Consider the following 24,142-nt stretch of genomic DNA (forward strand, 5'->3'; position numbering starts at 1 on the left):
CCCCCGGGCTACCCCCACTCAGGGCACTTCTTCCTTACTTCCTTTCCCTTGCCTGGGGCTGCCATCCCTAAACAATTGTACTTTGTTTTTCCAATGAGACCCTGCGAGCTTCATCAGCTCACCAGTCAGTTGGAGTCTGCAGAAGAAATGACACACATTTGCCATCTTGAGTTAGAAAATGGGCAAGAAAGTGAGTCTCGGCTCTCAGCGGCAGGGATGCGGGAGCAGTGCGGGGCAGTAGCACAGGGAGCGTGTGGGAAACTCGGACCCTGCAGACCGGCGCCAGAGCTCACACTCTCACCCCCCTGTCCCTAGTGTGGGACCTCTTGGGACCTAATGTCCCCACCTGCAAAAGGGGGATAAGAATACCACTCTCCCGGGCTCCTGAGTGGATTGACATTGGTCAGGCGTCTGCCTTCGGCTCAGGTCATGATCTCAGGGTCTTGGAATCCAGCCCCGCATAGGGCTCCCTGCTCAGCAGGGAATCTGCTTCTCCCTCTCCCTCCCTTGCCCCTCCGCCTGCTCATGCTCACTCTCTCTAATAAATAAAATCTTGAAAGAAAGAAAGAAAGAAAGAAAGAAAGAAAGAAAGAAAGAAAGAAAGAAAGAAAGAACAGCTCCCTCCTCACAGGGTGTTGAGCATTAAAAGGAACACATTTATACCAGCAGCAGGCCCAGAGTGAGGACTCTACGGGTCCACAGCTGCTGTGATCATGATGACAATGACGATGGTGACAGTGACAACGACATAGTGAAGAGCTGGGTCACAAGCTTGGAAGGAGGTGCTTCCAGCCAGAGCCCTCGGTCCCGGGGCCCTGTGTAGATGGAACAGACCTGAGCCCAGAGAAGAAGCCCCACCAGCCATCCCAGCAGTCCGGAAGGTCACCCGTCCAAACTTGAGCCCTGTGTAAAGGAGGGAGCAGTGGGGACCTGAGCGGAGCAGGGACATCCCTGGCAGAGTCAGCACACAGCAGGTGACAGCAGGCGGCCGCCCCCTCGCCTGGCCCATCTGGTGCAACTTGTGGGGGAGAGGGGCTCGCAGGGCTGGTAGCAGCCCTTCCTACTGCTCCCAGCCCACCTGCTGCTGTGGGTCTCTTTGCAAATCCATGGAAATCTTATCTGGGCAGAGCGCCTCTGCATCAGGCTCTGTGCTAAGCTCAGTCAGCTCACGGCTGAATTCCCAGGCAGGGCTTACACCAAAGACAACACGGAAGGTATTAAGAAGCTAAACAACTTTCCGGGGCGCCTGGGTGGCTCAGTTGTTAAGTGTCTGCCTTCAGCTCAGGGTGTGATCCCCGCGTTCTGGGGTGTTCTGGGATGGAGCCCCACATCAGGCTCCTCCGCTGGGAGCCTCCTTCTTCCTCTCCCGCTCCCCCTGCCTGTGTTCCCTCTCTCGCTGGCTGTCTCTCTCTGTCAAATAAATAAAATAAATAAATAAATAAATAAATAAAATAAACAACTTTCCTCTGTATTGGCCAGGGCCTAACAAAAGCCCCAAATCGGCCCCAGTAGTGAGAAGACAATGATGGGCTTCATCCACGTACAAGAGAAAGCGAACTTTCCCGAAGGACTTTGTTAGCACCTAGGGGTTTGTGTTTAGCTCAGCTTCTGCTCTGAGCATCAGGTTTCCTGGAAGAAGTAACAGGATTCTCTCACGTGCAAGTAGCACCTATGTATGTATATGCATGTATATATATATATGTATGTATATATATATAATAATTCAAGTAAGAATCTTTGTAGCAACAACAGGAATAAGTTCATTCCCTTTTATGTTTGTTTCCTGTTTCTCCAAATTCATCATTCTTGGTTCCATCAGTTTATGTGAAACATAACTGGAGTTTTCACATATTTCAGGCTGTAAGTAGGACGCTGCAGTGGGAAATGGCCGCTAAAGCAGCTAAATTCAGCTTGAGCTATACGAACAGAATGGTCATTTTCCGATGATGGCATGGATGCCACAAGTCCATCTAGCTTCCTCGCTGGAGCTTGAGGACCACTTTAGAGAAACAGAGAGAAAGCAGGGACGAGCTTGTGAAGGGTCCCACCATGTCCCCAACCCCACAGACCTAGGTCTGGATCCAGCCGAGCCTTTTAGAGGCTGTGGCTTAGGGAACAAATGAGAGATAAAGCCAGAAGGTGAGTTGGATTCTGTAATGGGGAAGCCTGATGTGTTAGGCTGGAAACCTCTACTTCGGTTGAAAGGTAATAGGGAGCCATTGAAAGTTTTAAAGCATGGCAGTGACATTATGGGTATGACTTCCTAGCCAGACCTAAATGGGAGGTGGCAAACCAGAGCCCTTCCGAATTATCCCTGCCCCTTGAGAGGAGACCCCCCATTTCCATTCCCAGGTTCTACCTCCCAGCAACTTCTAGAGAGTCTCTTCATGCCCTCCTCAGTCTATAAAGAAGAAGCCTCACTTCGGGGTCTGAGAGAACCCCAGTGGTGAGCAGGTTGGGGGACGTGGGGCAGAAGTGGGGAGGAATGTGAGGAAAGAGAGAGGCAGAGAGAGATCAGAGGCCCCAGAAAACCAGGGAGGGGCCTCCCAATTCTTTCTTGACCCCCGCATACCTCACCTTCCTCCACTGGGACTCAGGCAAGCCACTGAACCACTTGGGTCCTCATCTCTGTCGATGTGAGGCCGTCAAGCACGGGATGGAGGAGAGGAATGGACAGCCCTCTGCAGAAACAGGAAGCACCCCACAAATGCAGGCCAGGCCCCAACCCCAAGGCCACTCCAATCTTCTGCTTTACTGGAACCGCAACACTGCCCGGGAGAATCGGACCCCACAGAGTCCTTATCAAGCAGGGTGGGGTGCCCGGACTAAACACAGCCCTGCGTGAACATCCAGAGTACAGATCAAAACAGACCTTTGGGATGAGAGATTCTGCAGTTCTCTTCGCTTTACACAAGGACTCGCCTTGTTCTCTTTCTCCGAGGCAGTGTGATGTCCCCAGTCAGATAAATCCAGGTTCTGAACCAGCCTGGCCAAGCGATCTTTCACGATCACTTGATATCTTTGGCTTTCATATTCTTTATCTGGAAAATGGAAATAATATTCGGTTCTCTTGTCTCACAAGGTCCTTGTGAAGATTAAAGAGATAAATCAAGGCAGTAGTATCGCTGTTGCTATTAGCAGTAGCTCATAAAACACTGCTGTAAGCATCATCTTCCACTTACTAACTCATTGAATCATTAAAAAGCCATTTACCCTGAGATTTTTTTTTTTTTATGTGACAGACAGCCAGCGAGAGAGGGAACACAGCAGGGGAGTGGGAGAGGAAGAAGCAGGCTCCCAGCGGAGGAGCCCGATGTGGGACTCAATCCCGGAACGCCGGGATCACACCCTGAGCCGAAGGCAGACGCTTAAGGACTGTGCCACCCAGGCGCCCCTACCCTGAGTTTTAAAATACAATGTGCATTATCCCCTTAAAGGCCGGAAGTTTCATTTAAAAAAATAATTTGCAACTGAGAAACTTAAACAGTATAGTTCAGTAATACGATTGGATGCAAAATTATCATGTGAGATATCTATAACCTTCAGATATACAACAATAAGTAAGAAGATACTAGAAATGCTTCCATTACAATAGCAACACCAAAAAAAGAAAAATACTTAGAAATAAACTTTAAAAGGTAAATAGAAAATCTGCATGAAGAAAGCTCCCAAATGTGACTGAGCGATCCAAACAAACAAACAACACGTTTGGACAGAAGAAGAGAAAGGAAGACAAAACATAATAAACATGATAATTCTCTCTAAATTAATCTGTAGCTTTAAAATGACCTCAATGAAAATTACAAAGGATTTTTTTTCCTGTTTTTAGCTAGATGAACTAATTTGAAGGTTCATGTGTAAAAAGAAACCAGCAGGAATAGCCAGGGGAATTATGAGAAGGGATTTTTGTGGTGTAGGCCATTAACCCCTTAGGTGAGAAAGCATATTGTAAAGCTACGAGTTGAAATTCATGTGGTCCTAGTATGAGACATACATGAGAACACAGAGTCCAAAAATAAACTCAGACTTGGTCATTTAGATTATGATAAAGATTATATTTTTTCAAGTGAAGCGAGGAAAGATGGATTTTTTTTAAGATTTTATTTTTTTTTTGAAGATTTTATTTATTTATTTATTTGACAGAGAGAGAGACAGGCAGTGAGAGAGGGAACACAAGCAGGGGGAGTGGGAGAGGGAGAAGTAGGCTCCCAGTGGAGGAGCCTGATGCGGGGCTCGATCCCAGAATGCTGGGATCACACCCTGAGCCGAAGGCAGATGCTTAATGACTGAGCCACCCAGGCGCCCCTAAGATTTTATTTATTTGAGAGAAAGCACAGAGGGAGAGAGAATCTCAAGCAGACTCCCCGCTAAGCCTGGAGCCTGACACTAGACTCAATCTCAGGGTCCTGAGATCATGACTCTGAGATCATGACCTGAGCCAAAACCAAGGACCAGATGCTTAACCAACTGAGCCACCTAGATGCCCTGGGGAAAGATGGATTTTTAATAAATGGTATTGATTTGGTCACCAGAAAAGAAGTAAATTTGAATGCTTTCCTTACTCCTTACACCAAATTGTACAGGAATCAGGTTTAATAAATGTAAAATTTTGAAAAGCCATAGGAATGCATCCAACACAGTACTTTGAGGGATATTTATAGCCTTAAGTAGATGTATTAGAAAAGGAGATTGCAAATCAATAAATCAAGCAACCATATCAAGAACTTAGGAAAATAGACTCAAAGGGAACAGAAGGAAGAAAATGATAAAGACAATGCAGAAATTAATGAAATAGGAAAGTAAACATACAGTGGAGAGGATCATCAAAGTCAGAAGTTTGTCCTTTGAAAAGTCTATTTTTTTTTTTAAGATTTTATTTATTTATTTGACAGAGAGAGAGAGAGAGAGAGACAGCCAGCAAGAGAGGGAACACAAGCCAGGGGAGTGGGAGAGGGAGAAGCAGGCTCCCAGCAGAGCAGGGAGCCCCGTGCGGGGCTTGATCCCAGGCCCCTGGGATCACGTCCTGAGCCAAAGGCAGTTGCTTAATGACCGAGCCTCCCAGGAGGCCCAGAAAAGTCTAATTTTTTTAACCAAATCATAGAAATACCAAAAGAAAACATGGAGAACTTATTCTGATATTGGGTGGGGAAGACCTTTCTAAATATGATATAATCACTGGCCCCCTTTTACCTCCTCCTGCTTCATTGTTCCCCAAATCACTTATCACCGTCTGACATTTGACTCACTTTTCTGTCCATTTGCTTATCTGCTCCCCAACTAGACCAGCACTGTATCCCCAGCACTTAGGACAGTCCTGCCCTATAGTAGGTGTTTAGAAATATCTATTAAATGACTGCTTAAAAGGAGAGAGAGAGGCGCCTGGGTGGCGCAGTCGTTAAACGTCTGCCTTCGGCTCAGGGCATGATCCCGGCGTTCTGGGATCTAGTCCCACATCGGGCTCCTCCGCTAGGAGCCTGCTTCTTCCTCTCCCACTCCCCCTGCTTGTGTTCCCTCTCTCGCTGGCTGTCTCTCTGTCACATAAATAAATAAAATCTTAAAAAAAAAAAGGAGGGAGAGGTATCTCTTTAATATATAGAGTTCCTAAAAAATTAAATAAAAAAAAAAGAGAGAGAGAAAAGGACATAAATAGAAAGTTTGTGGAAAATTAAATACAAGTGGCTCTTACATGTATAAAAAGATGTTCCATCTCATTCATAATAGGAGAAATGGCAAATTGAAAAATAATGAGACATGATTTTTTACCTATTATGTCGGCCAATAAAATTTTGTAAAAAGGTTGGTAACAAACAAGTTGCTAATTGGAGATGATTTAAATTGTACGATCTCTGAGGAGGATAATGAGACCATATTTATCAAAATTACAAAGGCACATACCCATTGCCAATTAAACCACATCTACCAAAATTATGAAGGCACATACTCGTTCTGCACATGTGTTTGTTTAAAGACATTGGTTTAAAAATACTCCTTGCAGCAGTGTTTGTAAAAAAAAAGAAAAAAAAGGAAACAATTTAGATGCCTATCAACAAGGAAATGTTTAAATAATTTATGGTACCTCCACACATTGAAATTCTTTGCAGCCATTAAAATGAACAAATCTGCTCTACACGTTCCGATTGGGAAATGTCTCAAAAACGCATTATTAAATGAAAAAAGATGCAGAATAGTGCGGAGAGGGTGGGACGATTTGTGTATGCTGCCCGTCCTTGGAGAGGCAGAAAATATTTCTGGAATGATACATAAGAAACTGATAATCGTGCTCGCCTCTAGGGTGAGGAACTGCATGGCTACCAGCAAGCGAGGAAGAAAAGATTCACTTTTCATCACACACCTTTTGAATTTTAGACCTTATGTCAGTACCATGTATATCTGGTCTACCCATATCTGCTTCTATACGCATATGAGATCTCTAGGAAGGGGATACCTGAAGGTGGCCACGGTTTCTTCCTCTATGGAGGGGCCTTGGAGGTTGGAGGACCTTGGAAGGGAAACTTGGTATTGGACTTAGTTCATTTTAATTTTTCTTTGACCATGGGCAAGTATTTCTTGTTCATTAAAATAACAAAAATGCATTTCTGCTTGCTCCTCTAGACTGTCCCTTTCCACCGCTCTCTCCTGAACCCCCGCCTCCCCTCCTGTCCCCTGGGCTCAGGGGACACGCAGCTGCCCTTTGCAGCAGGGCACGGTGGGAAGAACACCGTCTGTGGGATCAGATCCAGGTTCTCATCCTGACTCGCGCAGCTCCTCGTCCTCACCCGTAAGGCGGGGATAACAGCAGTATGCATAGTATAGGGCGTGCGAGGATTAAATGAGATAACATACGTCCAGTGAGTGGGCAATAAGGAATAGTTCCTGTTAGCATGAACTTGGCTTTTCTGGAACATGGCTTTAACACCCATGGAGGGCTGGGCGGCTGAAGCTTTGAAGTTGGGTGCTTGCAAAGGTACTGCCTCCGTTTGACGGGCTACCTCAAAATTCTTCTAATATTTACTGAGAGCAGCCAGGACACTCCTCTTGTTTGGGGGGAGGGGAGAGGGACAATGAAGGAAGATACCCCAAATCGCCCACATGCCCGCATCCTGGGGCCTCAAACTCTCAGCCGGGGAAGAAGCACTGTCCCAAGGACACGGGAAGGGGGTGGGGGAGTCAGCTGTAGCAGGAGCAGCGGCCTCTAGGAGTGGGGTGAGGAGGGGAATGTGCCCGGAGACCTAGGAAAGGAGGGGGCTGTTTGCCCCACAGGCGTGGGGAGGGAGAATCAGGTGCACAACCCGCCTCGCACCAGGGCCAGCACGCAGCTTGCAGCACCAGAGTCAAATATAGACCCATTTCCATAAAAGCACCAGCCTGCTTCTATAAATATCTCAGCCAGTTTTCCGGGGTTCTCATGTGACTTTGATGCCTACCGGCTGCGGGGATCCGTCACCATGGTTACCAGGCCACGTGACCAGCCACTCTTCATTCATGGCAGGTTGCCGCATCCTGGACTGGGGGTGGGGTGGCGAAGAGGGGCTGGAGGGAGGACCGAGGAGAGGGAGAAAGGGGATGAACGAGGAATAAAGATAAAGTGGCCGGTCTTGGGGGAGACTTGCAGAGCTCTAGCCTTCCTGCAAGGATGCTCTGACAGAATTATTGATCTCCCCAGGCAGGCTGTCAGGGAAGAAACATTTTTATTTGAGAAGCAATAGACATCCTTGCCTTTGTCCGAGAAGCAAAGGTTCAGAGCTGGAAGTCACCTTAACGATCCTCTAGGCCACCACCCTTGTTGTCAGAGGAAGAAAACCAGGCCCAGAAAAGTGAAGTGACTTGTCCAAGGTCACACAGGGAGTCAGCTGCTAAACCAGGGGAAGAGTAGGGTGAGTAACAGGCTCCTTGCCACCTAACTGGGGCTCAGCTCTGGGCCGGGGGCTGCAGCGGGCCACAGAGATAGAAGTGTGACTCTGGTTAGTGGGACTTGAGGTATCTTTGCTCCCAGCTTATCCCACCTGGCTGGGATAGTTCTTCCAAGAGGGGTGAAAACAGAGCTCACTTAGTCTGTGCCAAGGCTCGGCCCCAGCACCATGGCTGATAAATGTAGAGAGAGTGGCTAATAAATCATGAAAATTCCTGTAGTGTCGAGCAAAGCCGGATGTCATCCGCAGTAATCTACGGAAATCTTTTTTTGAGGGGCATGTCCCAGATCTGCCCCCGTCCAGTTGAATCCCTCAGACATCACCATGTCCTGCACCCTTCCTTGCTCGGTGCTGGGGACGAGGTGAAGAGTTGTTGGGGAAAGACCGTTCCTTGCCCCTGCAGAGCTCCCAAGCTTAGGTACTTATGGGTAAGCAAACAGAAGAGAATCCTGTTAACAGACAGCTGTGTTTGGGGACGTTCTCAGGTCTGGAAGCAGGTCAGGCCGCAGAAGTTAGGGAAGGCTTCCAGGAGGAGGTGGGGAGGAGGACATAGCCTGGCAGGTGGATGGGAGGAGCGTTCTCACGGGATGCTGGGAGGTGGGACAGGAGCTGAGTGCGCAGGGTGGGGGACAGTGGGCCTGCGGTGGGCCGAGGAGGAAACGCTGGCCAGATCTTGGGAGAAGACACTGGCGCCCACAGGGCCGATTCACATGATTCAGTCACATGGGCTCACCAGGCAGCAGTGGGGGGTCCAGGAGGAAACAGATTCAGAGAAGACAAATACCGAAATATTCCTGAAGGAGACAGACAGTGAGAGCAGACATCAGCCGTGGGCTCTGTCACCACGTGGTCTTGGGACAGATGTCCAGTGGGCCCCACCGAGGTTCAAACCCACCGCGGGGGAGGCTGGTAGCAGCCGAGGGGCCTCAGGCTGGCGCGCTCTCCCTGATTCTTCATTCCCGGTCTCCACGGAGCTGAGGACAGAGCACCCACCTGCCCCGCCCACCTCACGGACTGAGAGCCTCAGAGTGGACGGAGCGTACCCACCCGTCCCCGACCTCCAAGGCTAAAAGCGGCCGCTCTGAGGAGGAGGCCGTGCGGCCCCGGGTACAAACGCCTCCTCTGGGCTTCCCACCCGGCCGAGCACCCACGCTGGGTGTGTTTACTTCACCAGGAGCACCAGCTGCTGGAGTCCAGAGACCAGGCCCCGCCAGGACCCCCTCTCCCGGCTCGCAGCAGGGGCGCTGAGTGCAAGCAAAGCTCGTACTCATTCAGTGCCGGTGGTGTTCAGCCCGCGGTGCAGACAGAGCGGGCTCTGCCCACAGACCTGTTTCGGCGTGCCGGCCCTGTGGCTCACCTGTGCGCCTTTGGGGGCTTAGGCAGACTCTCTGGGCCTCCGTGGTGGGGATAATGACCCCTACTTCGAAGAACAGTTGGGGAAACTAGACATAAGGAGGACATAGCGCCTGGCACACAGAAAGTGACCGTAGAAGGCAGTTGGCTCTGCATGGTGGGCGCGCGAGTGGGGGTCCTTCCCCGTGGGTTCCCGGCTTCGGGCTCTCTCACCCCAAGATTCTCCTGAGCCTTCCCACCAGCTAGCACCGTCCTGGGCACCAACCCTTCTGCCTAGAAGTTCCCCTCATGTGGCTCCACTCATCGGAAGCCTCTCTGTCCTTCAAAGCCCCGTTGCAATGGCACACCTCCCTGCTGGCTTGCCCGGTCGCCTCCTGCAGACAGGCTGTCCCCTGGGGAGATTTTGCCAGCACCATTGCTGGCCACAGTCCCACAGTGTTGTCCCCCAGCACACAGCACACCCTGCTTTCAGCAGCAATAACAGGAACTCTTGCTGTGGAACACCGCTTACCACACTAAGAACCTACCGTAGTGAGACAGAGAGGGTAAGTGACTGGGCCATGGCCACACAGCTAATAGGTTACAAAGACGGAAGATAAACTCAAGCCTGTCTGGTTCCACTGCTTCTGCTTGGAACTTACTCTTACTTGACCATCTTCACACTCTCCCACTATAACAGAAGCCAGCATGGTGTGGGAGAAAAAACAGAAAAAAAAAATAGCTCCTGGAGTCAGGGGGAAATGGTCATAAAGCTCACCTTTGCCACTGACTAGTTGGGGGTGACCTTTTGTAAGTTCTTAACCCCTGCACCTGTTTCCTCATCTAGCGTTGTGAGCAGTTCAGCTAGATGATATGACATGCAGCGGGGGGGCTATCCCCGAACGGCGAGGGTCCCCCCTCCCGCGCCCTGCTTTCCCCAGGAGGCTGGCTTTGCAGCAGGAGCACGGGCTGGGACTGGAGGGCGTACCAGCACCAGCCCCGTTCTAAGGGCTCCTGTGCATCTTTTCATTTTCTTCCTGATCCCACCACCACAAAGAAGATACTCTTAGCATCTCCATTTTATAAAACCAAAGCTTCAAGAGGGTGAGAAACTTGCCCGGTGTGACATAACCAAGCCGCAGAGCTGGGATTTGACCCAGATCCAGCTGACCTCAAAGCCCGGGCTCTGAACCGCAATTCCGTGTAGCCTCTCTGCAAGGTAGGGATGGATGATTCCTCTTCCGTTTGTGCTGGGAGATAGTTGAAGCAGGAATCACAGCTTCCGTTTGGCAGATGGGGAAGTAAAAAGCCTGAGGATGTTAAGTGACTTGCCCAGGTACCAAGCCAGTTGAAGGTAGAGTCAGTTCCAGAACTCAGGGCTCCTAAACCCAGTGTTCCACTTTCTCTCTCACTCCCTGATGCCTGTGGCTGAGATTCTTGGGATGGAGACACCAGGACCCCGGGACCTGGGCCAGGAAGTTGGCCACAGGCCTCAGCCTGGGCCCAAGAAGCCTCCAACCATGGAGGAATTTGCTTTGAAGACAAAAGATGACTCCTGGCAAAGAGAGTCGTTCCTATTTCTGTTCCAGACAAATGGGAAGCTGCTACAGATTCCATGATAAATCTTTTTGCTAAAGATGATGCATCACTTTGGGCTGGTTATATGCACAGTCTTTGGACATTATACAAGTCAATTACCGAGACCAAGTTCTCAGCACTGAGCAGAGATATTTTCATCAAGTGGCTGTCACAGAGCCAGCGGCTCCCAGGGGCCTGGCTGGGAAGATGGTCCACTTCGAGGCTGATCCCGGGGCAACTGCAGAGTGGTGAGACCTGCCCCACAAGCCCCCAGGGAAAGGTGCCCCCACTGCCATCATAATGGTCATCAGGCTGTGCTTGTCCCTGAGGTCAGCCCAAGGCTGCTGGGCCAGCCAGGATTATTCTGTCCAGGATCCTAACATTCCTTCACTCTCAGCTGCCTGGAGTTGGGGAAATAAGTGTCCACTCCAGGTCAAACCCCAAGAACAGAGCTGCCAACAGGGCCTTGCTTCCCCAGCCCCGGAAGCACTTCCCCCAGACCCCAAGGAACTCCTCACCTGAGCCCAGAGCACTCCCAGGTCATCTTACAGCTCACTGAGGCTGGCCCCTTGGGAACTGCTCCGGGCCAGCAGATCCAGCTTTCCCTCACCCCCTAAACCTGCAAGAGCACACAGCTGGTCCTCTGATGTCAGGAATTTTAAACTTCATGTTTGTTGCTCCGAGAAGGTCTTCCCCTGGCCCGAGCATGGGGTTGAGTGTTTCAGATCTACGATTTGAGGTCCTGGCCAAAACACTGGCCTGGGAGGTATGGGCTTCCCTTACTGCTGTGTGGTTTGGGGCAGGTCCTTAGCCTCTCTGGGCCCCAACCGCCTCATCTAAAAATATGGCAGATGGTTCTTCCTAGCTCCAAAATGCTAAGCTCCGTTCTCTGGGATCCCAAGAAGGCAGTTGGAGACGACTGGCGCATAAGAGGGGAGGGCTGAGGGTGGTAACCGATTAAATGGAGAGAGCAGGGGTCTGAGTCACACAGAACTTGAATGTCATGCTAAAAATTTAAGTTTTATTTTAAAGGTAGTGGCGAGCCAGGGGAAATGTTTAAGCATGGGGGTAGAATTGCCAGATTTAGCAAATAAAAATACCAGACATCTAGTTAAATCTGAACTGGGCATCCTGTATTTTCTCTGGCAGCCCTGCATGGGAGGGACAGAGAACGCTCTTTGGCCACCAAGCAGAGAATGCATTGGAGGGGACAGAACTGGAAGCAGAAGGACCATGTAGGACACGATTATTATATTCTAGGGAACAATTACCAAATTTTAATATTTGTTGAGCCCCTGTTATTTGCTGGCACAAAGTACTGTGTGTGTATGGATGCATCTAATTGTCATAACAAATTGCGGTCTCTAGCCCCATTTCCGTCTGACAGGCGAGGAGACTGCCGCACAGAGAGGTTGACTAACTTGCCCAGGTCACACAGCTACTGGCAGAGCTGGGGTTGGAGCCCAAAGCCCACACACTCAATGGCTGCAACATCCTGCCGTCCTGCTGCCCCTGGGAGCCAGGAGAGCCTGAATCCGGGCCAGGCAGGGGGAGGGAGCTGGGTGACAACCCCTGGGTGGGAGTTGGGACACTGACCGGCAGAGAAAAGAGAGGGGAGGTTGGGAACCGCAGTGTGTCACGGGGAACCTCACGTTGTCAGATCCCGCGACATTTTTCCAAGCAGGAAGAGGGGCTTGTGAGCAAAAACACTAGCATCTCTTCAGCATCTATTGAACAAACACGACGCGGGGTGTACGGGGAGCCTCACAGTATTTGGGGGGGCATAATGAACAGGGCATGGTGGTTGACTGCATGTGGAGTAAGGGCAAGAGGGAGGGGAAGGAGGACTTGGCACGATCCGGTTTGGGATGGTGGAGGGTGACGCTCCCCAGAGGAAGCCTTTGGGATGATGAGCAGCGTGGGGGGCTGGGCCCCAGGTACGGGGTGTCGGAGAAGAGACATGTTTCAGTCCGGGACATGCTAAACTTATCAGGTACAAGGCCATGAGGCAACGGAGGCCCAGAGAGGTTCAGTGACTCTCCCGCAGTCACACAGACTGGACGTGTGAGGGCGCAAAGTGGAACTGAAGTCTCTTGACTGGAGCTGGGGTGCCTGGCATCGACAGAGCCCTAGCCTCGCTTCAAAACTGGGATGAAGATGGAGAACCCCAAAACACAAGTCGTGGGTCAGCATGTGGGGGCCACTGTTGGATGCAGCTTCCGGCGCGTCTAGGAGCTCCGCTCTGACAGCAGGTGTTGCCGGCTTGAACTCGGACATCAGAGCCCAGGGCAGAGCTGGGCTGAGTTGAAGGCACCGGGAGCCAAGAACTGTCTCTCCCCGCTGGGGGTTTTCTCCACCTGTAAAAAGAGAACAGCAGCCACAGCACAGTTGTGTTGAGGATTCAGTGAGGTAAAGGCATGGGAAAGCCTGCAGGGTACAAATGGAACCTGTGATTGTGCTGTGACTCCATTCTTCCGCCTCTGTCACCGCCCCCTCCCCCTTGCGTCCTCCTCCTCTTCCTCCTCTCCCCCGCTGCACCCACCCATCTCATCTTCCACACACACACACACACACACACACACACACACACCCGCTTCCCCCTTTTTAGGCCTGGGGACAGAGCCTGTTCTGGAGATGTCTGCAGAGAAGCCGCCTAGGGACAAACGTGCCCGCCTGGCTAGCTCCTCCCTCTGGCTCCTCCCTCGGGGTCTCTGGTTTTCCACCCCTCCCCCCGCACACGCAAGCACACGCCACACAGGACGTCCCAGCACAGCGCGGCCAGCTCGCCCGGTCTTCTCTCCAGCGGACCTCTTCAACTGCCCTCCCTGCCTCGGGGTCCCCTGGCCTCCCGCCTCTCGCACGCACGCGTGCACGCACTAACGCGCACACACACGCACGCACGCGTGCATGCTCGCTGTCGCCGGGGAGCACCTCCGAGGTGGCAGTAGGGACACACGAGAGGCCCTAGGGCGTGGGGAGGCTCTGGCCTGGTCGGCCTGGAAATGTACAAAGCAGATCCCCAGGGACAGAGCGGGAGACTGACGTCAAACCAAGGCTGAAAATACAGTCTGGAGAGTCACGCGGCACCGTGAAAAATGAGCCGTCCTCCCCAGCCAGAGACATGGAGAGTGGGGAAGAGACATAAATCCCAGCTCTTTGGAGTCTCCAAACAGCAGGGGTGGCAGCTGCTAGGCTCTAGAATGTCTGCGGAGAGGTCTCAGGGTCCCTAATGAGCCAGGGCAACCCCTCCCCACTCCTGACAGCAGCCAGTGCCCTGGGAAGGGAGGGGGCACCAAGCAGGAGAAGAGGGGATGTTCTAGTGGCCACCCCCACGCCTGATCTCTGGCTAAGCCACCACGGGGTGGGGACAGGACCTCCCAAACCACACCCAGAGAGGCCAGAGGGCCCAGAGAGCCAGGACCAGTGCCTTGGTGTGGGGTTCAAGGTCCCTGCCAGCATTAAGCTCTGACGCCGTTTGCTGTCCTTGGGCAGCCTGCCTTCCCAACTTTTTCTCCACCCACTCACCCCCACAAGTACTTAGTAGTTGCCCCTTTAATATGGGAGCAACAGAGGTCCAGAGCTGTCGCCTGGCCCGGTCCCAACCACAGGTAGCCCATGTCAGAGGGCCCCAGTGTCCTTGGAGCATGGCGTTCTCAGGGACCAGACTTTCTGCCACTCTCTGATCCCCAGACCCATGTGAATGCAGCAGAGGAGCCCCAGGCCAAAAGGATTGCGAGTGTCTGGACCAACCAGCAGGGCCTTCGGGGCCGGTTACACCAGTGGTAAAAGTCCCTGCCCCTATCCCTGCCCCCACCTTGGCTCTCCAGAGGCTCCCCACGAATGAAGGCAGTCCCTGGGAAAGTGATGGGGGTTCCCCCCAGAGTGACCAAAGTTAAATTTAGCTATTTTAGAAAATAAAAAGTTGACTAATCTCACTCCTGAGTTGGAGATTAAGGCCCTACCTTCTACACACTTCCGTCCGACTGTGTCTTGTTCCCGTTCATTCCCTCTTTGTGATCTGCCCCTCCAGCTTCTTTAACACCCCAGCCCTGGTGTCGTCCGCTCTCCGAATCCCCCCTCCTCATCCCCCACCCCCAGCACCTCCAGAACAAATTGCTCGTCCTCAGAGCTTCTCCGTGATGGGCGTCCTCACGCCACATCCTGGTGTACCACAGACACGTCTGTCCCCTCCCGTGGGGCTCCTTTGGGACAGAGCATCTCGGTCATCTCTACAACCCGCGGGATCGTCCAACCCAGCCAGGAGGGCGAGGCTCACATTCATGGAAGCCAACCGATCAAGCTTCATTTATGCCTTACGGTTAGCTTCTTGAAGACCCTAGAAAGACAGGCAAGGGCTGGAGCCCTGTGCTGGGAGGGGAGTCACCAGATTCCTCTTCTCTGGGAACCTGTCCACGAAGCTCTGGACCTCAGGGTTCTGACAGTCCTGGGATGGGACTGGCTGGGAGGCAGGGGCAGCTATGGACAACGTCCTTATCTAGACGGTCAAGTGCAGGGTCAAGCCTCAGGGGCAGCAGAGGCTTGTGTATGAAAACCTCAGTCGGGGCGCCTGAGTGGCTCAGCTGGTTAGATGTCTGCCTTTGGCTGAGGTCATGATTGCAGGGTCCTGGGATTGAGTCCTGCATCAGGCTCCCTGCTCAGCAGGAAGCCTATTTCTCCCTCTCCCTCTGTCTCCTGGCTCATGCTCTCGTTCTCACTCTCTCTATCTCAAATAAATAAATAAATAAAATCTTTATAAAAGAAAGAAAGAAAGAAAGAAAGAAAGAAAGAAAGAAAGAAAGAAAGAAAGAAAGAAAGAAAGAAAGAAAGAAAGAAAGAAAGAAAGAAAGAAAGAAAGAAAAGAAAACCTAAGTCAGAGCATGTCACTCAAAGTCTTGTCCCAGCTCCTCATCTCACTTGGGGTAAAAACCAAAGTCCTTATATGACCCCAAAGCCCCATGTGATCTGGCCCCCAATATCTCTCTACCTATCTCATGCTGTGCTCTGCCTTCTTCTTCCTGTTCCAGCCACAGCAGGCTTCCTTGAACACTGCACCTCAGGACCTTTGCACCCACTCTATCCCATAGCCCAAATGTCACCTCTAGGGAGACCTTTGCCTACACACACAGACACACTTCCTATACCTCTTCCCCGCTTTATTTTTCTTCTTATCGTTTATCACCAACTGATACCTATATATTTTATTTATTATTTTCCCCCCACTGGAATGTAAGCTCAACCAGGCTAGGAAGTTCTACGTTTGATGTTCATTCTTCTCCTGCTTGGTCCACATGCCCCCTTTTAATATCCTATAGCAAATTCTGAGACATAAAGTTAACAACTGTTAAAGACATCTTATGTTAGATGTTAAGGGAATGAGAGAAGGAAAGACACAAAAATATTTCCCTCATGGAAATATATACATATAAACGTATTCATAAGGCAATATAGTCCTTGTTTCTACAACTGGCCATAGCAGTTTTTATAATTACCTTCCCCCACCGGCTGGCCCCTATTCCCTTTGCCCCTAGCAAACACCTCAGTTGGTTGTGGGTCCTTGACAGTATGAAGGTGGGGTTGCTGGGGCGCATAGTAGGCTTTCAAACAATATTTATCGAGTCAGTGAGGAAGAGGCTGACCTACGCACATGACACGAAGTAGAGAGAAGGTGGGAGCCAGCCTTTGATTTGTGTAGACAGCCAGAATAGATAATTAATTTTAAAAAGTGCTACTCCTACGATAACTGCTATTTGCTCAGATTAAAGAATATTCTCCTGTCAGTTTTGCATTTCCCAAGGTGCTATGACACACAGTAAGAGAGCTGGTCCTCTGGCTGATGCTGAGGATTTGCCTGCCTCAGTTTCCCCACACCTGCAGAAGGCAGGGATGCACAGACCGCTCTCTTGGGGCTGGCTGTGTGGGACGACTTAGACCCTGGGGGACAGCACACGGATGAAGGATAAGACAGTCTCTCATGCCCCCGCTGACCTCCTTCCTCAACGCCTGCCTCTGGACGGCATTTCCCAGTGCCATTACCGATGCCTCTAGCAAGGCTGGGGGACCCTGAGGGACCCCTGGGGGACTACCCCCAGGGTCCCCGCTGGTGCCCTGAGAACGCTCCACGTTTCCTGCTGGTTTGGAGAATCTCCCTCTGCGCGGCTTCCCCTGAAGGGTGTGAGCCTGAGTACCACTCAGGGCGGCCGGGCCCAGCAGGGACTGCCAACACCAGACCACAGCTCTCGAAAGGTCCAGCGTTAGCCCTCACCCAGCCACACACCCCAGAGACACGTCCTCACCTAGGAGCTCCTTGAGGGCAGGGAGAGATCTGTCGGCTCACTGTCAAATCCCCGCCCACAGCCCTGGTCAGGTCGGGGCTGTGCGGTCACAAAGGCAGCTAAGGAGACAGGCTGTGCACCTGAGGCTGGGAGGGACTTCGGGGTCACCCGGGTCTCGCTCCCGCTGCTTACGGAGTGAGTCATCAGTCACTCGAGTTCTCGGAGTCTCCTGACTCTTCATCGGGAAAGTGGGGTAACGATGCCCATCCCGCCCACCGTATCGATGTCCAGATGTGAGCCAGTGTCTATTGCTAAACCGGAGGACGGCAGGAGTTTCAAAAACTTCACAGCATCGCGGACAGAAGCAGACCTCGCCCTACCGCACCTGATTCTGGGGTTCGGAGCCGACGGCCAAGAAAGAATTCTTGAGATGTGTTTGGTGCAAAACTGTGGTTTTATTAAAACACAGGAAAAGGTCATTTATTACTGCTTAGTAAAAACTCAGTCATGAGACCCTTCAGATGTGTATCGGTGGGTCATATGCTTGGGGGATGATTGCCAACATGTATCTTGGGGGTAAGATAAAAGAAGTTTCCAAAGAAATTTTTCTATGTTACAGTAGCTTCACAGGGTTCTGGGGGCTAGGATGGCCTCTTGCCCTTAGCAAAGTATCAACATCGAGGCAGCTGAGTCCCTAGAGGAATGTCACTCTGCCTGTTTCGAGGACTTGTTGGTGGGCTGTAGGTAGTAAGGAAATGTAATCATTTTTCTTCCGCCTTTGTTTCCCATGCCACACCAGCACGACTCTCTGGTACCACTGCAGGGGCTCCCACAGGGGCCTCGCCCCCCAAACACATGTCCCCTCTTGTTCGCTGAGGCGTCCCACAGGGTTGTGTGCGGCAGAAGCAGCCGGTGTCAGACGTGGCCCCACGGAGGAACCAGAACCAGTAGGAGATCGATGCCCATGGCTCCCAGGGACTGGCTATGTGAGCGTGGGGCTGGCTGAGCAGGTCCCAGGGCCAGGGGGCAGGCCGCAGGAGGGGACGACCATGGGCCGCCTGACACCCTCAGGCACCTGAAAGCTATTGGCCACACCCGAGCTGCTCCCAGGGAAGGCCTAAGCCTTCTCTTAAAGAGTCTCCAACTGATTGGGTCGGGCCCACCCAGGATGATCTCCATAATTTAAAGTCTGCTGATTAGGGAGGGGCTTTCCTCACAGGTGCAAAATCCCTTTGCTGCACCACCTGGATGTGTGTTCCGGAAACTGGGAGGATAGTGGATGCAGGCAAAGGGCTGCTGGCTGGCCCCTTCTAGGCTCCATCTCTCACGGGAGCAGCGTGAGCCGAGCGCTTGCAGGCCCCCATCTGGAAGCACGGTAGAAATGGAATTCTGGGGAAAGAAATTTGGCCCAGCCAAGCCAGGCCACCACAAAGCCCTCGCAGAGCCCGTGGGGCATAAATCTGCATAAAGACACAATCCTCACATCTCGTGCTGACACTGCAGTCCCGCGCTACAACGTACATTTGAATTCCATTGTCTTGCATAATCCTCTTGACAGCTCTCTGAAGGGAATTGAATTATTCCATTTTCCTGGTGGCCCACCCCACCCACGCACAGCTGTTAGGTGCACAGCTGTTAGGTGGCAGAGCCGGTTCAGTTGACCTGGCTCATTCATGTCCTCTCCGGAGAGTGAGTTTGGTAAGGGGAGAAGAGCTTTGGTTTCTGGATAGACTTTGGGAAAGATGAAAGGAATCGAGACCCGGGTCTTCAAGACAATCTTTGCCTAAATTTTGGTCGGTGCTAAAAAGGTCACATTTCTTTCTTAGGTCCCATCATCTTTCTTCTTCCTCCTTCTTCTCCTTCTCCTCCTTCTTTTTCTTCTTCAAAGATTTTGTTCATTTGACAGAGAGAGAGAGACGCAGCCGATGACTCGGGCTCAACCTGAGTCAAAGGCAGACACTTAAACGACTGAGCCACCCAGGCACCCCCATATAATCTTTCTTCTAAAGATTAAATTAAATTCAATCTTCTCCAGGCTTCCATCCTCCCAGTGCAGAGTGAAATTCTATTAGCTATTATAGGGACGTCCTTGCCCACCTCTCCGTCAGAGGTAAGCAAAGCCTCTGGCGTCTCCCACATTACAGAACACTCAGGGAAGGGCCCCCTGGTCTCTGTGCCCTCTGTCCACACGGATATGCTCCCTGACCAGTTCGCATGGTCCCCGAATGGGGTGGGTCCTCTGTTTCTGGGCCAGTTTGGGGCAAGGGTCTCTGCTGAGAGTCAACCTTCTCAGGGTACCCTGGAACCCCTATCCTCAGGCCCTGCCCCTCCCTGGGGCCCCACAGGGAAGCATGTACAGGCCCCAACCTTGGGACCACCCTATCCGTCCCACCTGTTTTCCTTCAAACTTTCCTCCACAGCCTCCTCCTACAAAGACAATCAGCATAACCCCTCAGTGAGCCTAGAATTTTATAAAACAAAGCCAGGAAAGGGTGACAGTGGTCTTGCAGGTGCCGATGCTTTTGGCCCGCCCCCCCCCCAAATATGATCAATGATCATACTGAACGATGATCAAACTTATGGAACATTTACTGTATTCTAAGCATTTCACTCATGTTCATTCATTTCATCCTGTTACTAGGTCTCTGAGGTAGATGCTATTGTTACAGCTACTCTTTCAGATGAGGAAACAGGGCTGAAGTAACATAGCCGCGGGCAGCCCAGCTCACAAGCAGCTCCCAGCATTCCCCCTCCAGGGCTGAGGCTCTAAGCACTGCTCTGCGCCATCTCCCACTGAAATCGGTGTCAGGCCAGCTGGCACAAAAGCCTGCCTGTGGTCTTGGGATGAAAGAAGGACAGTTAGTGACTTAAACAAAATCAAGTCCTAAACTAAAGTTGCAATAAATTATCCCACCTGGTGGGGGGGGTGCAGGGGAGGGGAGTAAAGGGTTCGGATATTGGTTCTGCTGTGTACCAGCTTTGTGGCTGTGGGAGTTTCGATCTCCTCAAATATAAGATGGGGACGGTAATCTCAACCTCTCCAGCTTGTTGAGAGGACCGAAAGAGAAAGTATGTGAGAACACTTCGTAAACTCTAAACTCTGTACCCGTTTGCATTAAGGGCAAGGGGCAGAACGTCTCCCCCACCAATGCCTGGGCTTAATAACCTCAACCTTGGAATGGAACAAAAAGCCCAGTGCCAAGGGCAGGTCACTGTGCTGGGAGCTAGGGACCAAGCAAGAAGCTCTCTTAGACCCAAAGACAGAGACAGAGACAAAGAGCTTTTGCTTTCCCAGACCTCTTTGCAGCTAGGGCCCACATGTGACGGAGATCCACCAGGAAAATCCCTGGATGAGACTGGGAAGAGGAGTGGAGGTAGAAAGAAAAGGGAGGCAGCAGCTGGGCTGAGCGAGATTAAGTCTCCTGAGTCAAAAGGGAAACACTAACTGGAAAACATACACGCAGGCCTTATGTGGATTGCAGCACTATTTCCAACAGTCCAAATATGGAAGCAGCCCCCATGTCCATCGATTGAAGAATGGATAAAGAAAATGTGGCATATACACTGGAATATGACACAGCCATAATACAAGATGAGCTTGTGCCATCTGAGGCAACATGGAATGACCTAGAGGGTATTATGCTAAGTGAAATAAGTCAGACTGAGAAGGAAAACACCATATGATTCCACTTACAAATGGAATCTTAAAAAAAAAAAAAAAGAACAAAAACAAAAACAAATGAATACAACAAACAGCAGAATCAGACCTATAAATACAGAGAACAAACCAATGGTTGCCAGAGGGAAGGCGGGTCGGCGGGATGGGCAGAATGGGTGAAGGGGAGTGGGAGAGCCAGGCTTCCAGTTAGGGAAGGAATAAGTCACGGGAGGAAAGGGTCCAGCGTAAAGAAAGTAGTCAATTATACTGTAATAGTGTTGTAACGGGACAGATGGTAGCAACACTTGTGGTGAACGTGTATAAATCACTAAGAGATTGTCAAATCGCTAAGTTGTACACCGTACACTTGAAACTAATGTAACTTTGTGTGTCAACTAGACTCAGAGGAAAAAAAAAAGAAAGAAAAAAACATGCATCCTCGGTCAGCTGTGGGAGGTTTCCAGTGCCTCCTCGCTGGGCAGCCGGCCCCAGAGCAGTGCGTTTCCTCCAGATCGGTCCTGGGTGGTGCTCGGGTGCTCCTCCTGGCTTTGCAATGTCTTGGATCTCTCCAAGGTTCTATAAACTACCTAATTTCCTCTAATAAATTCCTTTCTGCTTAAAGCAGCCAGAGTGGGATCTGTTGTCCCAGATCGGTATCAGAAGAGATTCCAAGCAAGAAACCCTCAAGGAAATGAGAATCTGGGACTAGTTTTCTGAACGAGTTGCATTTCCAGACAGCGGAGTGCTGGTTAGCCTCAGAAGATGGGGTTGGGGGGGGGGCATGTTGTCGTGAAACGGCCGCTGCCGTTAACTGAGGTCAGCACAGGAAGGTACCCGTGGGATGCGAGGATGCGAGGCTTTGGCAACTGAGCGGCTGCTGAACTGAATCTTCCTCCGTCCCAATTCACTGGATTGTTCTGCAGCAGATCTTAGGCGACATTTCAGAAGTATTTCAGTGTGCTTCTCGAAAAGGTGACTTTGGAAAACATCACCACAATGCTATTATCCCACTTTAAAAAAATACAGAACACTAATTCCATAATACCATCAAATACCAGTCAATGTTCCAATGTCCCCGTGGTCTTGCCCTTTTTTTTTTTTTAAAGCAGTTTGCTCAAAGCAAGATGCAAGTAACTCTGGTCTTTGCAATTAACTGATACATCTTAAGTTTCTTTTAATCTATGGATGTCTCTTCCTCTTTGTCTCTTTTTCCCTCCCTGTTGAAGAAATTGGGTCATTTGCTCCATAGACTTTCCCACAGACTAAACCCCTTGATTGGTGGAAAACTAAAATCTACATTCCCAAGAGGCTTTCATCTAAAGAGTCATCACGACCCAGCTTCTCCCAAGGGAATGCCCCCACATACACCTTACAGGTGGCAGTGAGCCAGGAGAGAGGCGACCTTCACTGTGGTGCTGGAGGTGTCTGAGTCCCCTGGGACACTTGTGGTGGGGGCTCTGGGCTCTTGTCCCTGTAACCCCAGGAACCAAACAGCAGGTAGGGTGGCAGTCTCCGTGTCCTCCTGGCTGTAGCTCCTGGTCCCCCCTGGGATCCTGTAAGCCACCCCCCTCCCTGCAATAAATCCCTTTAGGTGCAAACTGGCTAGAGAACATTCTGTTAACTGTAAGGGGGTGGGGGATGAATAAGAATAAGGCTTCATTCTGCAGAGCACTTTAGAGTTGACGAAACACTCGTGCAGGGGCGTCTGGGTGGCTCAGTCCGTTGCGCATCTGACTCTTGGTTTTAGCTCAGGTTGGGATCTTGGGGTTGTGGGATCGAGCCCCACATCAGGCTCCATGCTGCAGGGAGTCTGCTTGAGATTCTCCATCTCGTCTCCCTCTCCCTCTGCCCCTCCCTGCTCCCTCTCTCTCTTTCTCTCTCAAAAACCAAAAACAAAAACCACTTTTACATCTATCATGTCATGGGTGCTCTTAACTACCCCACATGGGGGACATTCTTGTACCCACTGAACAGACGAGGGCACTGTGGCTCAGACCAAGCGACCAACCCAAACTGCCACAGCTAGGGAGTATCTCAAGACCCAGTCCCAAGTCTTCAGATTCCAGGTTCTCTATTGTCCTCATCATCCTGCCTCCCTGTCCTCACCAGCTGCCATCATCACAGCACGGATGAGGGAGGGTCTGGGGCTAAGACGGCCTCGGGAAATAAGGCAGCACAGAAAGTTGTAAAGCCTGGAGAAAGACTCCTCACTTTACTTAGGACCAACATGCAACCTCTTCAGATGTCTCTGCCCGTGATGTCCCGCCATGGGGCTGCTTAGACAAGGTCCTGGGGTCTGAGTGCCCCATGCTTTTATCCTTCTGCCAAACTGTGCTGGAGAAAGGGGACAGCGGGAGGTCAGGAAAGGGAGCCATCCGGGCTACCCCTGGCTGTAACCTCAACTCTGTCACCAAAGCCGCTCCAGAGTCCCTGGTCCAGCCTGCGCGTAGAAAGGGGTGCACTTGGTGTGGGTGGGGGCAATAAAGCAGGAGGGGCTCAAGGGGACCGGGGAGCACTGAGGCTCTCTCCAATGCATTATCGGTCAAGTTTAAGTAGTCTGGATGAGAGGAGGAGCCAGTGGGGGGCTCGGAGGGCCTCCCCCCTGCCGTCTGTGATGGACAGCAGCTTTGATCCCAGGGTCCGAGCTGATAAATAATGTCTCCAGTGCAGGTGCCCTGGGGCTTCTCCAAGGGCGGCTGGCTGACAAGGCCAACTCGGCAGGGCCTCAGTGGGCAGGCCTGGCCCCACTGCTGTGGGCTGTGACGGGTTTACGGCCAGCCGGCCGACAGTAGTTACCTCAGATTTATCACCCTTCTACGAGGGCAGAGGGAGCCGCTAAAGGCTGCCAAGGAGCCCTTAAATCACCGTGATGGGAAATCTGTCGGAGGGAGCAGAGGGCAGGTAGGTAGGAGCCGTCCCGGGGGCTTGGGCTTCCTGCCGGCTCCTTGGGTTACAGTCCTTCCAGAAGGGATTGACAGCTCAAGGAGCCACCCAGGGAGGAGCCAGGAAGGACCAAAGGAAATGAGCCAAGAGAATGAGGGTGCCCAGTGCCTGCAGGGCTGGTCTGGGCAGAGCCGTGCAAGTGCGGGGACCCAGCACCAAAGTGTTAGCCGCTGTGCCTGGAAGACGCAGCCCACTGTCATGGCTGAGCTCGCCGTGCGCCTGCCTCAGCTGTCCCACCTCCCTGGCAGCATCGCCATCTGCAAGCACAGCTGCTTGGGGCGGCCCCGTGCGTGTGCAGACACCGGTGCCCTCTCTCAGGGTGTGTCTGTTTGGGGGTCTAGATCAGGAAACAGGTGCATGTGTGCGATGAGGCCGTTTGCCTTTGCACTTGAACACAGGGCTGGGTAGATGCGCGTGAGGATTAGTATTGCGGATGCGGGCAGGAGGGC

The 24,142-nt window shown here is 51.6% G+C and overlaps 1 protein-coding gene across 1 annotated transcript in view; it reads right to left on the minus strand.

Moving 5' to 3' along the window:
• Nucleotides 1-688: 688 nt before the first annotated feature.
• UBL4B (ubiquitin like 4B) overlaps nucleotides 689-24,142 on the minus strand; it is a 29,523-nt gene continuing 6,069 nt past the window's right edge. The window contains exon 2 of the mRNA XM_026484553.2: nucleotides 689-815. Within this exon, the coding sequence (XP_026340338.2) occupies nucleotides 689-815 (127 nt within the window). The remainder of the gene's footprint in view (nucleotides 816-24,142) is intronic.

This window comes from Ursus arctos, unplaced genomic scaffold, assembly GCF_023065955.2.
Source record: "Ursus arctos isolate Adak ecotype North America unplaced genomic scaffold, UrsArc2.0 scaffold_12, whole genome shotgun sequence".
NCBI classification, from domain to species: domain Eukaryota; kingdom Metazoa; phylum Chordata; class Mammalia; order Carnivora; family Ursidae; genus Ursus; species Ursus arctos.